The sequence below is a fragment of the Melanerpes formicivorus genome, unplaced genomic scaffold (assembly GCF_026170545.1).
Source record: "Melanerpes formicivorus ecotype bairdi unplaced genomic scaffold, bMelFor1.0.p_v2 SCAF_17, whole genome shotgun sequence".
NCBI lineage: Eukaryota > Metazoa > Chordata > Aves > Piciformes > Picidae > Melanerpes > Melanerpes formicivorus.
The window spans coordinates 13,983,405-14,000,753 of NW_027142369.1; the positions used below are offsets into that span (position 1 = coordinate 13,983,405).

A 17,349-nucleotide genomic window follows, 5' to 3' on the forward strand; every position below is an offset into this window, starting at 1 on the left:
TCTCAGCCTTTCCTCCTCACAGAGGTGCTCCAGTCCCCTCAGTATCTTTGTAACCTCCAGTGGACTTTCTGGTGGTTCCTTGTCTCTTGAACTGGGGAGCCCAGAACTGAACGCAGTACTACAGCTGTGGCCTCCCTAGGGCACAGCAGCATACCTTTAGTTCACTTGCTCTGAAGTTTGCGAGCACCCCAATTTCCCTTTCCTCTGCCCCAAACCAAGTACACCAAGTGCAGCCAGATGCTCATCTGAGAAGGGGCAGATGGAAATCTCACCCCAGTCACTCTTGTGCGGTTACAAGAAGAGAGCAGAAAGGCCTTGAATAATAGCATCCCTTTATTTGCTGACACCATTACAAAAACTGATTACATTAGCAACCAAAAATAAAAAAAAAAGGAAAAAAAAAAGAAGGGGGGAAAAAAAAGGAAAAAAAACCAAAAAAAAGGAGTGTTTACTTGAGGTTGAAGTCAGAGGCAGCTAATCCCAAAAATGTAATTAAGTAAAACAGTGTACAACATCAGTATTAAAATGTTATATCCCATTGGTGAACTTTACCACGTTGGAGTTTTCTGAACAAGTTTTACTGAGCAAAAGAAGAGTATGAGTTTACTGTCTCTCCAGGAATGTAAAGGTCTAATTATCCAAACAGGTTTGGTTTTATTACAAAACTAAACTCTGGAGGTGTCTACAGAGTTGGGTTTGGTTGGGTGGGAGTTTTTTTTGTTGTTTTTGTTTTTCTTCTTTAAATCAGTAGTCTAACAAGGATTAGAAAAGACAAAACTCTGTTCAGTGTTTCTGACAAAGTAGAAAGGGTGAAAACATAAATAAGGCTTTAATTTGGCAAAATATAATACAATGCCTTCTGCTATCCTCAAATTAACGATTCCCACGTGACTTCATTCTGCAAGAGAAACACAAAGAGTCACATCAGCCAAGCACTGTTCAGGCAAATCTGCACCTCAGCAGCTCAAACCAGCCACTTCAATAGCGTTGGACCACAACAAAGCCCAGAGAAACACGCCTCACTGGTGCAAACAGCCTCCCAGAAGGTAGCACATCCCTCCCATGTGCACCAAGTCTGTGGTACCAGACTGGGCTCACTCCCTGTAAACACCCTGCTACCAGCCCTTCAGACCACCTCTGCTGCTCATGCCAGAGACAGGAACAGGAAAAAAATATCTAAACTGAAAAAATAATCAGGTCCCCATCCTCAGCAGATAGATGAAAGGGAGGTCTGACACTTCTTGCAGCAGCTCATTCTGTGCCAAGGCTTTGATGCCTCCTAAACTGAACAGCTCATGACTCTCCTTCAGACCTGGTTCACAAGTTCATATCTAGCAGAGGCTCACAAACTGCACCAGCTCCCTGAGAAAGTTTAGTGCCTCCAGTTTAAAGCAGCCTTCAGCTAACTTTGGATCATTTAATAAGTCTACCAGCATGATGCAGTCAACCACAGAGGGTCAGGTTTCCAAGCTGGCTGTGTATTAAAATAAAAGCCTTGTTCTTGTGTCTGTAATTGGATAAAGAGTTCATGACAGAGTGATGCTTCAGATACAGCCATTGCTGTTAACTTGGTGAAAGCCCAGTGAGTTACATCACATCCCCCAACCCAAAGCAATCAGAGTATGAAAGAGGAGAAATTTTTGCTTGTGTAGCTGGGACAAAGGAAACAAGGCACAGGGAGAACAGAACTTTGGGAAACCTGCTGTGTGAAGTAGCAGGTAGTGGAACAGAGAGATAAAGAACTACATGCCTAGAGAGGGACATGGGTGTGTGAGGTCAGTCCCAGCTAACTCAAGCATGGATCCAGTGAGGAACCAACCCAGTGCCTGCTACAAGCTTTTGATAAATTCCAAACAACAAGTCTCTGATTTTGACACCCAACTTGTTAAATCTGAAAAGGGTCACAGAATGGTTTGGGTTGGAAAAAACTTTTAAAGGTTGTCTAGTCTAACGCCCCTGCAGTCAGTAGGGACATATGCAATTAAAGCAGGCTGCTGAGAACCCCATCCAACCTGACCTGGAATGGTTCCAGGGATGGGACATCTACCACTTCTCCAGGCAACCTCAGCCACCGTTTCACCACCCTCAGTGTAAAAAACTTCCTTTTACCTAGTCTGAATATTCCCTCTTTCAGTTTAAAACCATCACTCCTTGTCTTGTCACAGCAGACCCTGCTGAAAGATTGCCCCCATCTTTCTGACAGGCCCCCTTTAAACACTGAAGGCTGCAAAAAGATCCCACCACCACAGACCAGAATCCTTCCTGAGAGCCACCTGCTAGCTCAACTAGATGGCCACCGGGCAGACCTACCTACTAGCTGGTAGTGTTCTCGTCCCTTTGACAGCATTTGGCTTACTGACACAAGCAGCTTCTTGAGATGACCTACATCCTGGTTAAGATTCACCGCCACATTTAGTCTTTTATCAATCAGTTCCTGGAAGAAGGGGGGGGGGGGGGGGGAAATCATTAAAACCTCATTTAGAATCTCATTACCAAGAAAGCCTAGAAAGATCCTCTGTATAAAATTACAGTGCTCTGTGCAGATGGGAACAATTCTTTCAAGTCAGAGGGTTATGGCCACATTTAAGGAAAACATGGTTCAAAGTCAGGAAGATGTTTCCTGTTCCAGGAAATTACCTGCATACACCAAATGCTGGTGAGAGCACCACCGACCCTCAGCTCCCAGCCTCCCTGCCCAGGACTCCACTTATTTGCCGCTTCCAGGAATTGTGCTTGTAACCACAACTCATCCAGCTTTAGAAGTTATTACCCCACATCCCCACAAGCTTGGCTGAAAACCCCATGTGGTTTATAACACAGGCTGCTAAGCACACGGTGACAGTGTGCCCAGTGGGAGGGATGACTTCTGACCCCTGCAGCTGTAACAATAAGGCTGTTGGACCACCAAGGATTTGGTCTTCATGAGGATCTGTGGGATGGTGTCCTCAAAGAAGGCTTTTTTTTCTGTTGTTCTCAAGGACTTCAGTGGTTTATTATAGAGAAGTGTCACAACTCTAGATAGACTCTTCCTTCCTTCTCTGCCCTCCTCTCCAGAGCCAGGTTCACTGAAGTAACAGCAAAAGAATCCTTGGTTTATTACCTTTATTGATCGACTCCTCCAGAGACGCACAAAGAGCTCCACCTCTAAAACATACATTACTCTTCCTTATTCAGCTCATAATACAGATGTGCAGATCAGCAATAGAAAAGCTTTCCCTTCCAACTTAGCAGTTAAAAATAAGCAACTCGGTCTGGGTGTCAGCAATGCAGAAAAACCCACTCGCCAACCAGAGCACGGGGGGGGTCTGTGAGCATTCAGCATCAGCCAGCCCCGCTGCAACCAAGAGCGGTTTTACTACCAGAAGGAGAGTGACGCATAATGCTGCTGCAAATCTCTCCCTAGAGTTTTGGGGAAATTAGAGTGAGTTCAGAGAGGGGCACTTTCCTAGCTCCCATTTGGCTGGAACTGCCGCCAGACTCGAAGTGACGCTGAGCGAGCAGTAAATCAAACTCAACCACCTGCACCATTACAGAAATTACTCTGGGCTCAGGCAAGAGAACAAGCCAGGGACTGCAATGCTCTTACTGAAATGCAATTGGTAAATATTTTGCTACTGCAGAAATCATTTGGAACCTGTATTAGGGTAGCCTTAACGTGTTTTACCAGGTCTCAAGACAGAGGCTTTGCTTATGATCTCATAGGGAAGGATGAAAGCAGAGCGGCAAATGCAATTAGCCCCCCAACAAATGAAGCAGTCACAGCGCTGAGCCACAGCCCTGGGAATGCAGTGCACGAGCAGCAGTACACAAGCCAGCACCAGTACACAAACCAGCACCAGCAGGCACAAGGAAGAGGCATTTCAATTCATTCTCAGCCCTCATCTCTAAATTGCTCTTCCCTCTCATATCTGCTTCCCCTTGACACTTGGGGCTGTTCCACCCAGAGAACAGGCGGCTCTGGCAAGACCTTATGAGCAGCCTTCCAGTACCTGAAGGGGGCTACAAGAAAGCTGGAAAGGGACTTTTCACAAGGGCTTGTAAGTGACAAGAAGGAATGGATTGAAGCTGGAAGAAGGGAGATTAAGACTGGATATTAGGAAAAAATTCCTTAGAGTGGGAAAACACTGGAACAGGTTGACCAGGGAAGTCAGGGATGCCTACTCCCCAGAGTGTTCAGGGCCAGGCTGGATGAGGCCTTGAGCAAACTGGCCTAGTGGAAGGCAGCCCTGTCCATGGCAAGTGGGTTGGAAGCAGATGATCTTCAAGGTACCTTTCAATCCAAGCCATTCTATGAATCTGTACTTTGTGACTCCACTAATCTCAGGTGGTATATACTCATGAATTACAGACACATCCCCAACCCTCCCAGGGCCAATCCTGATGCATTTGGGCTCCACAACAGTCCTACAGCAGCTTCTGCTAACCCAGGGCTGCAAGGCTGCCTTACGCAGCTCTCCATGACTCAGTCAGAATTAACCAGGTTGGACTCAGAGAAAAAAAGCTGGAGAATGGTCTAGAGAACAAGTCTGCCAAGGATTGGCTGAGGGAACTGGTGTTGTCTAATCTTGAGGAGGATGAGGTGAGACCTCGTTGTTCTCTACAACTTCCTTTCAGGTAGTTGGAGTGAGGTGGAGTTCAGGTTCTTCTCTCTTGTATCAGGTGAGAGGATTAGAGGAAATGGCCTGAAGCTGTGCCAGGGGAGGTTTAGGTTGGATAATAGGAAAAATTCATTGATGGAACAAGTGGTCAGGCATTGGAACAGGATGCCCAGGGAGGTGGTGGAGTAACCACCCTGGAGATGTTCAAGAAATATGGGGACATAACACCACTTTGGGACATTGTTTAGGGGCCCTGGTGGTTTTAGGTCAACAGTTGGACTCAATCTTAGAGGTCTCTTCCAACCAAAACAAGTCTATGACTATGTCTTTAGGATGTGGAGGAATAGAGGAAGAGGATTGTAGTGAGGAACCCCCTGCGATCACAGGCCCAAGGTGATCTGAGCTGACAGATTCCCTTTCCACCACACTTCACAGAAATGACATTTCCAGTTTTCCATGAGGGAGTGTTCTACACTGAGATTTGGGGGAGGGGGAGCACATCACATTTCACATAAGTCTCAAAAGTTTACTACTTAAAGCAAGCTGCTGAATATAAATGACTTTCTTAAACTATGTAAAAGGCACTCTCTAGTCATCATCTAGTCCCATAAGTGACAGGGAGGCTGATCAGAAAAACCAAATAGTCTATTTTTAAATAGAAAAGGAGTCTAAAGAAAACACACATAATGTGTCTGAAGGTTTATGCAAGCATCATTTCTCAGTTTTGTGGGTTGGTTCCAGTACCCAGAAGGAACAAATATGCTCATTTCTGAGCATGTGTTTTCAGGTCCTTAAAAAAAGAAGACACTGTTGCTAGGTGGAAGTGGCTGGAAGACTTTCTTTTTTAATCTGAGAGCTATTTTAAGATGGGTTTTATGGGGAAAAAAAAAAAGAAGCTGTCTCCCAGAAGCCTCAGAGACAAAAAAAGCAGCAAAAGGGACTTAGGGGAGAAGATAAAGAGCATTCTAATTTCAGCCTCTGCCAATGGCTACCTGTCAAAAGCACAGTTTAGACAATGTATTTTTACTAATGAAGGCTTAATTGCACGTTTATTAGGACTGTTTTTCCACACTCCTCTTCAGAATAAAGCAATGAATACTCTGGAGGAAACCTGATTAGGGTTCCATGACATGACCACTCAGCTGCAGTGGAGCCAGGCATGAGCCAGAGGTTTTAAGGCTAAAGCAATTAAGTCAAATTACCATGCCTGGGCCACCACAGGTCACAACTAATGACACCCAGCTCAAGAGGGCTCACCCCTGTCATCAGCTGCAAAATGCCACAGATGATGGCACTGCTGTTCTTACGTAAGGAGGAAGTTCTTCACAATGAGGGTGGTAAAACAGTGGAACTGGTTGCCCAAGGATGTGGTTGAGGCCCTATGCCTAGAGACATTCAAGATCAGACTTGACGTGGCCCTGGGCAGCCGGATGTAGTTACAAGTGTCCCGGCTGACTGCAGTGGGGTTGGACAAGATGACCTTTGAGGGTGCCTTCCAACCCACTGCAACCTGTGAATCTGTACAGGCACAGCAGAGATCAAGTAGTGTGGAATTGGTTTGAGGAGGATTTCTCTTCTCCAGCTTGCTGCAGACAGGGATACAGAGCACCCAATAGTCACCATGTTTCAGCAACACAGGAGAGGGCTCAGCAGACCTACCATTCCTCCCAGGAAACCAACTCAAAGGGCTGGCCCAGCTGCATCACTGGCTTGGGCACAGTGAACCCACAAGGCCAGGGCTGATCTGCAGCCATGACTGATCACTTTGGAAAAGCCATTTCATTTCTGCTAATGACTACGACGGCAAAGGCTTTTCTACAGTACTCCCTAAAGGACTCTTGGCTGGCTCTCACAGCTGATGAAGCCACTTACTTTCAGCAGCTAAAAGGAGCAGATACAAATTATTTGTCCTATCAGCAAATGCTCCTCTCCCCCTCAAACAACAGTATTTCCTCCCACTCTATCCATCATAAGAAAATGGGTAATGAGTTCCACTGACACCACTTAGCTGTGTAAAACACACTTGGAAGGCATCTGCTTTAGCCTTCCCCTACCCAACTGCTGTCTGGAAGGCTGCTCCAAAGCTCTTTTGAAGCTGGTGTGAAAGCTCTCGGAGACAGAGAAGCCCAGTTACAAAGCCACGACTCAACCACTCATACAAGTGATGTCTTTTCAGGGCCAGCCCTTCAGTGTACCCACTGCACAAGAAGCTCAGCAAGCATGAAAACAGGCCACCTCAGACTGAGTCCATCAAATTCCAGATTCTACGACTACAATATCTGAAGAGACACCCAGCCACACCATGAGGCAGTGCTCCAGCATGCTCTCCCTCACAGCTGCCATGGACCAGAAGAGGCAGTCCTCTGGCAAAAGATGTTCTCTGCCTTGGTTTTACAGGGCACGCAAGACTACCTTCCTTCTTCGGTGTTACAGATGTCAGGAAGAACCAACCCAACAGTTAGTATTTTAAGTTAATTTAGTCACCAACAGATTTATTTTCAGCATCTCTCCTTGAAGGGACAAGCCTTCCCAAACCAAAAACAATGATCCATGGAAGCCCAGTTTTTATGTTCAGAACTGTTTGCCTTTCTCCTTGAAAATTTGAGCCATGGGGAAGAGGTCACAATCCAAATGACAGCAGAACTCTCAATGCATATGGCTCCAGGACACCATCCCAACAAGTTGCAGGATGGGTAGTTTCATCAAGCCTTAAATTACCATAAGCAGCTCACATCCTGCTCCTTTGCTGGGCCTCACTGCCCAAAGATTAAACTCTGAGATGTGCATTGCCCCTGAGCTTGGCTCAAGAGAACCACTCACCGGCTCTGTGCAAACATCGCTGTTTTCAATGACGTTGGCATCTCCAACAACTTTCCCAATTTCTCTTTCGAGAGATGCCAAAGACTCCTGGGCCTGTAGGGAACAAAAAAGAAACAACCCACCAAACAGGGGAGGCAGAACAATTAGCAAAGGCTGAGAAGCAAATCCCCATCTCTCCAAGAGCACTAGACACACAGGAAATCACTGTTCAGGAGGAAATCTGTTTTATGCCAGATTTCCTCAGGGGACCAGCACATTTGCCAAGATTGACATGTCTCCTTACAATCAGCATGCTACATGTCAGCCTGCTGCTTTTGAGAGCAATTCAACAGGGAAGCTTTAATAGTCTCATGTCAAGCTATTAGGTAAAAATAGTGCAGCAACACTTTTTATTGTGCCAGAGCAGCAATGCAGGCAGGTCTCCAAAAGCCTAATCATAGATCTACATTTACAGAGAATATATCATGGACATCAGCACAGGCCACTTCACCTGTCAACATCCAATATAATTATCCTGAGTAAAATGTTTGAAAGTTGGCAGTTCTTTTGTGATTATATGTCCCTGTCCCAGAAACAACACTTGCCCTACCAACAGCTATCCCCACTCCAGACCTGCAAGAATGCAGCTCCATGTCCTTACTGTGCATCTACTGCAGGAGAAACAGGGTGCTGTAGAGTCTGCAGCCAGAGCTCAGCCACTCTGCAAGCTATTCTTATCTCCATTTATCAGTTCTCCTGCAACAGGGCTGTTTCTGGGGTGACAGACAACACTGAGACCTCTCATGCTTAAAGATCTCCCACTCCAATCCATCTTGCAGGAGCAGCCACTGAGAAAGAACAGAGGTAACCCACCTGCTTGTCTCAACAAGCTTGCAAAGAGCTAACTTTAAAGATTTGCAGTCTCCTGGGTTAGAGGAGATTTGCAACCATGTGCAACTGGGCAGATGGCTTGTAAACCACTTCTAACAGCCATCAGAGATTGGGCTTAAAAGATTCAGGGTAGAGAGGGGGTGTAGGGCAGTGGGATAGGCTTTTTGTTAGGCTGGGTTTCTGTAAATAAAGAATTATTTGTCAGCCCCAACTCACCACTTGTTTCCCTTCAGCATAAAATTATCACAAACAAGAGACTCTTTCAAGAAGGAAAATTAATTAAACAGAGCTGTTAGTTGCATTTTCATTCCTTCAACAGACACACAGGTATCTTGCACGAGCTTTTACACCCACAGTCCCAGGCATGTGGGGAACCAGCAAGAGGAGTGAAGCACCCCAGCGGGCAGGCAGCACATTTTCCAGCACTGCAAACCCACAGATCTTGAGGGTTTGATACCATTTAGATCTGTAGCTGTTAAGGTCTCTGCTTACCTTAGGCAAGTCACCAGCTACCTTCTGCCTCTCATTTTGATCAACTTTGAGTTTTGATAGTGTTTCATTTAGCTGTGTTTTCAGCTGCAAAACAGTAACAAAGGACATCAGTTTCCTTCACACACACAGAGGGATTTCAGCCGTCTGGTCCCACGGATTAACCCCGTGCACACTGACTGCAAAGGGAGTAAGATTACTAGCAAATACTGCACACACTGGATTAGTCAACACATATGATGAGGTTTACAAGGACAGTCAAGGAAGACAGATTCCATCTGTAAAGATAAATGTAAAGAATGGAAACTACAGAAGAAAAGACATAGTTGGCATCAGCTTCATTACAAGTGGTTTCAACTTTTGAACTATACTGCCAGCAGGAATAGTGAAATGTTGAAGAGTTTGGGTTGGAAGGGACCTTTAAAGGTCATCTAGTCCAACTTCCCTGCAGTCACAGCAGGGAAATCTTCAACTAGAGCAGGCTGATTAAAGCCCCATCCAACCTGGCCTGGAATGGTTCCAAGGATGGAGCATCTACCACCTTCCTCAGCAACCTAGGCCAGTGTTTCACCATCCTCACTGTAAAAAATTTCTTCCTTGTATCTAGTTTTCAGTTGTCCTGCTTTTAGTTTAAAACCAGTACTTCTTGTCCTATCATAACAGGCCCTGCTAAAGAGTCTGACCCCATCTTTCTTATTCTTCAACTTAATTTCAGCTTACTTCAACTTAATTCACAGCAGATACACAAAAAGTAGACTGTCATCTTCCTAATTCAGGATAAACAGTCACACTACTGCTAAATAAACTAAAAAACCTCTACTTGTCATCTTAATAAAGCACCACTTACTACAACTATGTTGACTTAACCAGTCTGTTAATGTCACATCAAGGCATGAATGACTGACAGGGATGTATTGAGGCATCGATTGTGTTTAAATTCAATCAAAAACAAGTGAACAATTTCGGTCAAGAGGGGTGAATACTTTGTACTGGATGCCCTTAAACTACAGCTTTCCCAAGGATATAAACCTTCCTTTAAAGAAGGTTTTGATTGCTCTTCAACACCAGACACAGAGCCAGCCACGGCACTTAAGGCTGGAGCCTCAAACAGGAGTGCTAATGGGAAGCTCGAGTGCCAGTTTTGCTGGATTTGTGCCTCTGAAGTGCACTGTGTTAATGTTTGCTATTCCTGCTGTCAATCTTCTTGGGAGCCAGGAAGGGATTAAAGAAGTGAACAATAGGCTACTCAGAGCCCTGAATCCTCACTTATTCCAAATCTACACATTGTATGTGTCTTACCCACAGAAGGTTTTCCCCCTTTGGAGGACCTGGACTGCTGGATAGTGGTTTTCTACATTTTGAGGATGCATTGTTGAGCTCCTCTGAAGTTTCAGCCCCTCTGCTTGCTAACCTTATAAATCAGGGGGAAACATCTTTGAAATCTAAGAGTTCTATTCCTCAGCCTCCTGCAAAAAACACTGGTAAATGCTGGACAGCATTCCTGAGCTGTATGAAGGTAGTTGTTAATCACCTCCTAATACTCTTGCTGTGGTACGCAGCATCATCAGACTGCAGAGTCAAGCTGCTCATGCAGGGAAGCTCAGCTTTTTAAGCTTTTGTAGATTATTGCCTCATATTCAAGAGGTTTCTGTTTCCTGATTTACTATAGAATATGGATTCGATTTCCATTTCCCCTGCTTTCAAACCAAGAGGCTCTGGTTGCTGAGGCAGGATGATAATCAATGCTGTACTTGAGTTGCCAGGCATACTATTATCTTAAGCAGATTGTTGTTGTGGTTGGGTTTTAAAATCAACTATTTCAACTCAGTTACATGAGTGGCAGCACCCTGGTGAGCACCCTGCTCTGTCTGCAGTGACAGGCTGTCCCAACAAAGACATGGTGACAGATACAACCTTCCCTGCTTTGGGCTCAAAAAGCAGGAAAGTGTTGTTCAATTAAAGAGAGGATCAATCTGACTGCTCCTACAGCCTAAAACACATCACTGAAGCATGCGAGGAGTGAAAGGGCTCACACTGGAAAACCATGCATCTTTGGGTCTGTAGCTCAGGCCTTGATTAATCCAACTCCTTCTTGAGAAAAACCTTGTACAGGAGCATTAGTGGCTGAAAAGCATTTCTAGCCAAACACGCTGTAACACAGTGCATGCACCAAGCCAGCACAGCTATTCAGCCACATCAGGATGCCAGCTGCTGAATGGCTGGATACTCTGAATTAATCTAACATTTGGCTAATTCCAGTACATGCAGAGGAGAATGGAAAAGGCTCTGCACAGCCAGAGCACAGATATCACAGTTGCATCCTCAAAAGCTTTGGAAAAAACAACAGCAAGAGAATAATCTTCAAGTTAAAGCATCGAAAGCATGATTTTTGTTGCTCTCAGGACACGTATTTGGTGCTCTGTATGTCTATGCTATGAGAACGCTGATTCTCAAGAAGTTCCAGGAATGAAAGTCTTAGAGACTTTGAAAAAAGTCTTAAGAACCAGACATGCTATTGTTAGGAGCAGAGAAAGAGACAAATTGTAAAAGTCAGACTACATAAGTGATTGCAATGGACAAAAATATCAAGCTGAAGAGGTTAGAAGAACAGAGAGGATTTGAAATAAGTCTCCGCTTCATAAGTATGCTGGGAGCCTAGTTTGTGCCCAGCAGAGAACAAGCTTCTTACCAAATTTAACTCTTCATTCTGTCTTACTGCTTCAGAATATGAATCATCAAGTTTTTTCTGCAATTCAGTCAAGAGATCTTTGAGCTGAAATGAAGTTTAGAGTTTTAGGATTTGTCTCCTTAGGATGCCCACTTTTCTTCTGCTCAGTTATTAGTGCATTGCTCTACCCTAAGGTTACAAGCATATCAACTCCTCAGCCACAGGGGCTAAAGCATTAGATTAGTTTGCCAGCCAACTAGTCAACAAAAGAAAAAGAACAGTTGGGTCAATGACGTTTACCTCTCTGACTTCTGACACATAAGTAGAGCGTTCTATTTCTGCCTTTTCTAGTTCACTTTCCAAATGTTCTCTCTCTCTTTTCAGCTAGAAACAGAAAAACAGAGTCAAAACAGATGCTTTCAACACGTGCTTGCATTATCATTTCTTGATTTATAATTAGCTATAAATTTCTAATCAGATATTCCACGATATTTAGGGAATGTGTCAAATCCAGTGATTGCATGGCACAGATTTAAACTGTTACACATTAAACAGATTAAACAATCAAGCCCAAGACCATCAAGAAGCAATACACTGCTCAGTCTCACAAGAGCCACTAGGTGAGCACAGAAGGGAAAAACAGGACAACTTCCAGTATCCATCTTGTCTGCTGCTTAGAAACACTGGCCAAAAGACCCAGTTAAAACTGCAGCACAGGTTGCAGCATAAGCTTACATCATGATTAAATAAGAGAAAGCTTCAAAGACAAAAACCAAAACCACCTGCACGTACAGTTTCAACTTCTTTGATTTCTTCCTTTACTCTCTCTAGCTCCTGCTCCAAAGAAACAACTGAAGAACGCATCTGGAATTTGCAAGAAAGAAAAACATGTCATTCAGATAGGTTGCTCTTAGACAAACTTTCCACATACACACAAACTTGCTTCTATGATTGAAAAATGTTTAGGATTAAATCAGTGAACAAATGAAATACAACTCTCACTCCATTCAATATACTACACCTCCCTTATAACATCTTTCTTACCTTCTCTCAACATAAGCAGCTATTTGACATCTTTAGAACCTAGGTTGATGAAGAATTTGGAATATAAACTGGTGAAGGGTCTAGACAGTAAGATATCTGAGATGCAACTGAGGGAACTGGGGTTGTTTAGCCTGGAGAAGAGGAGGATGAGGGGAGGCCTCCTCACTGCTCTCTACAGCTACCTGAAAGGAGGCTATCATCAGGTGGGGGTCATCTCCTCTTCTTAATATCAAGTGATAGAAAAATATCTTGAAATAAATAGTGGTCAGGCATTGGAACAGACAGCCTAGGGAGGTGGTGGAGTGACCATCCCTTAAGGAGTTCAAGAAACATGTGAACGTGGCATTTTGGGACATGGTTTAGTAGCCATGGTAGTGTTAGGTCAATGGTTGGACTCGATCATGGAGTTCTCTTCCAGCTGAAACAATTCTATGATTCTATGACTAAGCCAGTTACCTGTTAGCCATAATAAAGGAAATGTTACCTAAACAGGGAAGACTGTCCGCATCCATGCGTGATAGGTAGCCAAACCCAGAACATTTAGCCTTATTAGAGGCTGCATAAGCACAACAGATGAAGGCATATCTATAGCCCAAGATCTGACAGCCTTTTATAGACCCCACATATTTATGAAATATCATCTCTCTATTTGCTCCAGACTCATAGTCCGGCACTCAAAATTTGCTAAGCAGAAGTACTTGAGAAATAATTTCTTTCAAAAAAGCAGTTTGACCTATTTTAATTCTAGATTAGGAAAGGAATATAAAAGGCTTTTTTCTTACCACTTTTGCTAGCAACAGAGTCTTTCCAAAGACAAAAGCTTTGCAGGCAATTTCCAGTGTAATTATTCAACCATAATGGATTAAGCACTATTTTATCAGCTTCCAAAAAATTGTTATATGACACTCAAATTTTACCACAACGAGTCTGTATCTGTTCACAAATGAACTTTGAAAAAAACAGATGTTTAACAAAAATACAGCTTGAGTTGCCAGGATCTCTGGCTTCCTATCCCACCAGGATTCATGAGACTACATGCTGTTTGGCTACCTCCTGCATCACCTGCACAAGACCGACAGACTCCTCATAACAGTGAAATTCTATTCTTGGGCTCTTCATTTGTTCTTGATTCTCTAAAGATGGCAAGAGGGATAGCCACAAAGATCTACAGACAAGGACAACTGCTCCATTTTTTGGGTTTTTCGAAATGGAAATATGCTCTTCACTAAAATAAAGGTCACTCAGTATGAAGCTAAGCAGCAGAGCACCAAAAATACTATTGTCATAAAGAAGCATCATTCCTACTATATCAGTTGCAGGCTTCATCTTTGCTATGCCCTGGTCATGGCACACAGCAAACCAGGAAGCCAGAGCTGCTCTACATCTACCTTCACTGCAACTTCAAGCAAAAGTGGCTCTTCAGAAATACCTGTTTGAGTTCCTTCTGTGATTCTTCAACTTTTATCTTCCATTTGCTTTCTTCCTCCTCCACACTCCTCTGTAGCCTTTGTAAAATCCCTTCCTAAGAAGAGAGCAGGGTTTGAAAGCTCACAGCAGAAGAAAGGCAGCTTGCATCATCACAGGGCACAGCGACCAGGCCTCCTGCTTACCGTCTCTGCCAGAACTGATTTGTATTTCTCGCACTCCAGCTGCAGCAGTATGTGCATTTCCTCTGCCTCCTTCAACTTCTGCTCCATAGCCTAGAAAGCAGAAGAGGGACCAGAGGAGTCATATCTCAGCTCATGGATTTGAGTTCTGTTATTTATTTCAACAAGCTGGTATCATTCACATTGGCAGGTCTGTCTTTCAATTTCATGTGAAAACAACAGCAAGTGCAATGTTCATCAACTCTCACCACTCTGTCACAAACCTGTGACTGCACTGAGACACCTGAAAAAAAACAAACAGCTACTTAAAAGATTATTTCTGGATTTGTTTAGCCTGGAGAAATGGATGCTCAGGGCAGACCTTCTTGCTCTCTACAAGTCCTGGAAAGCAGGTTGTAGCAAGGCAGGGGCTGGTCTCTTCTCCCTTATAGCAAACAATAGGACAAAAGGAAATGGCCTCAAGATGGGTCAGGGAAGGTTTAGGATGGACATTAGGAATAATTTCTTCCCTGAAAGGGTGGTTGTTCAACCCTGGTACCGGCTGCCCATGGCAGCGACAAAGTCACCATCCCTGGAAGAATCTCAAAGACATGTAGATATGGTGCTGAGGAACAAGGTTTAGTGGTGATCTAGCAATGTTAGGTTAATGATTGGACTCAATCTTAAAGGTCTTTTCTGACCAAAACAATTCTATCATAGAATGGTCTGGGTTGGATGGGACCTCCAAAGGTCACCTAGTCCAATCCCCACTGTAGTAAGCATTCTTCACTAGATCAGGTTACCCAGAGCCCCATTGAGCCTCACCTTGAATATCTTCAGGGATGAGGCCTCAACCTCCTCCCTGGGCAACCTGTTCCAGCATTCCACGATGGAACAGTAAAGAACTTGTTCCTAACATCCAATGTTGAATTTCATGAACCTTTTCACTGCTGTAGAAGGTGCTTTTTGAAGATGCAAATAGATTCCTGATTTAATAGATGCAAATACCAATAAAACAATTTTCATGTCTCCTGTTTGCTAATTGGAACTTCATAATCCAGAGTGCATTCTGCAAGATGTATACCACAAAATATTCCATGCTACACACAAGGAAGCTGTCCACTGCCATGCCTACCTTGACATCTTCAGATCCTGAAGCCTCTTTCAGGTACTCTTTAGCCATCTTTTCAAACCCACATATCCATTCACTGTGGCTCTGTTGGGAAATGGATTCAGTTAAAGCTGAGAATAACCTAAATAAATCTCTCTTCAGGACATCTGCCTCCCAACTGCAGGCTTATAGAGCAGTGTTTCAGTCCCCCCAGTTCCCCAGAGCTAACACAGCCTGACAGCAGTTTTTCAGCTAGTACCACACAGAGCCCAGCTGAGCTGACAGCAGGCAGCAATCCAGGAGCACGAGGTTATGACACACAGTACACAAGGGCTTGGAAGAGCTGAAACACATCTGGGTGATAAGAGCTCTCCCTGCAAGTGCTAGGGTTCTGCAAGAAGTGCTTGCAGACTTAATGAAATCACTTCCAAAACCCCTGAACAGCTAAAGCAGATACTTGCTATGTAGTGTTAGGGACCTCACCAAGAAAACTGTTTCATAACTTGACAGGAAAGGTCTTTTTAAAGATTATTTCTAGTTCATCAGGAGACCAACTTCAAAAACCTCTAGATATTACAAATGAAACACAGCCGACTTCTCAAGCCTCACTTCACTCACAGTTTAAACTACACAAACTGTGCACTTCCCTTCCAAAAAACTAAAAGCCACCAAGAATATAAAATTGGAAATCTGTGTTTTTCAAGGGAACTTTGAAATAAAACAAACCCTCTTGAACCGTATGAGCTTGTAGTGAGGCCATGCAGCCTCTCTGGACACAAGAGCCAGCTGCTGTCTGCACAGCCACCAGGGCAGATACAGATCCCAATCAAGCCAGACACTGAGGAAATACACAGCTGATCTTATCCACCCTTCAAAATTTACTATCTCTGCTAGACACAAGATAACACAAGCAGATTAATCAGATGTTGGGGCAGTAAAACACAAAACCAAAAGACAATTAAGATAATGATAACTTTTTCTCGTTTCAACATTTTTCCTGAAGTCACTGTCTGTAGCTTTGCCTCTTTGCTGCCACAAAGTACAAGTTTTACCAGCACGTGCAACTGCAAAAACCTTAGGGCAGAAAAGCCTGTGGGGAAGCTCTTCAGAATGTCCAGCACAGCAGAACCAGAGCTCCCAGCCCCTATATGCAGGGTAAGAAGAGACCCTTCTCTTACCATGTTAGAAGGAAGAGAAACTTTAGGGAACAGCTTCTGGAGTAGTTCACGCGTCTCCACCTCGGCAGCTTCCAAATGCTGCTGCTTCTCCTAAACAAAGAGAAGGGCTCACATGAAATTGGAAAATACGCTCCATCGACTCAGCAATAGCCCCTTCTATGCCTACAGTAACTTACTTAACCCAGAAAGAAGGGGGGGGGGGTTAAGTGAGAAAGGCACTTAATCTCCTAAATTGCCAGTAAATTGCTTCAAAAATCAACACTGAATGGCTTCAGAATCTAGCCTTCACATCTGTGCTTAAACTTTTAAGTTCCATTCCAGCCTAGCATATCTGTACAGAAATTACACCATCACTCACTAGTTCACAAGACAAACTACACTATGCCGAGTAACTGCACCCACAGATCACATCAACTCTGCCACTCATGTTGAGCAATCTCAAACCAGAAGTTGGGTCCGCCAACGATTTTCTTTAAACCCATACTTAAACAATTTTAGAAGGGGAAATGCCCATAAGTTAATGTCACCACACAAAAATGGAGAATCCAACCAAAAGAAAACTTTTGTTAATGCACATTTGAACCAGGCCAAGAAAGCAAGACTGTATGTTCTACATTTTCAAGTACTCAAGAGGGAGATCCTTACACCCTCCTGCCCCAAGCTCAGATGCAATGGGAAATAATTAGTAGAGCTGTGTGACAGGCTCCACGTTTTCTCTGTCATTGATCTGGAAATGGAAACACACAGATCCAAGGGCACCACAGATCTATTGTTCCACTTGTTTAATATAAAAAGCAAACCAGGCACAGGATATTTGCTTGCTGTGCTTGTAGCAAATTGGTTTAATTAAGCCATCAGATGCCCAAGCTCCCATATAAGTTTAAATGCAGAAAGCCTGAAACTCTGCACAGAAGGTAGCAAAAATCCTTCACTGATTTCAGTGGTGGCTTTTTTCCCCTTTGACATCAGTATTACTGTGCCTTGC

The 17,349-nt window shown here is 43.9% G+C and overlaps 1 protein-coding gene across 12 annotated transcripts in view; it reads right to left on the bottom strand.

The window, feature by feature from the left end:
• Positions 1-315: 315 nt before the first annotated feature.
• The window catches only part of KTN1 (kinectin 1), an 82,540-nt gene continuing 65,506 nt past the window's right edge, over positions 316-17,349 (bottom strand). For 6 of the 12 annotated variants that reach the window (XM_068149027.1, XM_068149022.1, XM_068149031.1 and 3 more), the window contains 11 exons: positions 16,365-16,454; positions 15,211-15,291; positions 14,100-14,189; positions 13,919-14,011; positions 12,238-12,309; positions 11,746-11,829; positions 11,467-11,550; positions 8,781-8,864; positions 7,419-7,511; positions 2,311-2,434; positions 316-898 (listed from right to left, as the gene is read on the bottom strand). In XM_068149027.1, the coding sequence (XP_068005128.1) occupies positions 894-898; positions 2,311-2,434; positions 7,419-7,511; positions 8,781-8,864; positions 11,467-11,550; positions 11,746-11,829; positions 12,238-12,309; positions 13,919-14,011; positions 14,100-14,189; positions 15,211-15,291; positions 16,365-16,454 (900 nt within the window). In that variant the 3' untranslated portion in view covers positions 316-893. The remainder of the gene's footprint in view (positions 899-2,310; positions 2,435-7,418; positions 7,512-8,780; positions 8,865-11,466; positions 11,551-11,745; positions 11,830-12,237; positions 12,310-13,918; positions 14,012-14,099; positions 14,190-15,210; positions 15,292-16,364; positions 16,455-17,349) is intronic. The other 6 variants (XM_068149033.1, XM_068149029.1, XM_068149024.1 and 3 more) reach the window with 2 other exon arrangements.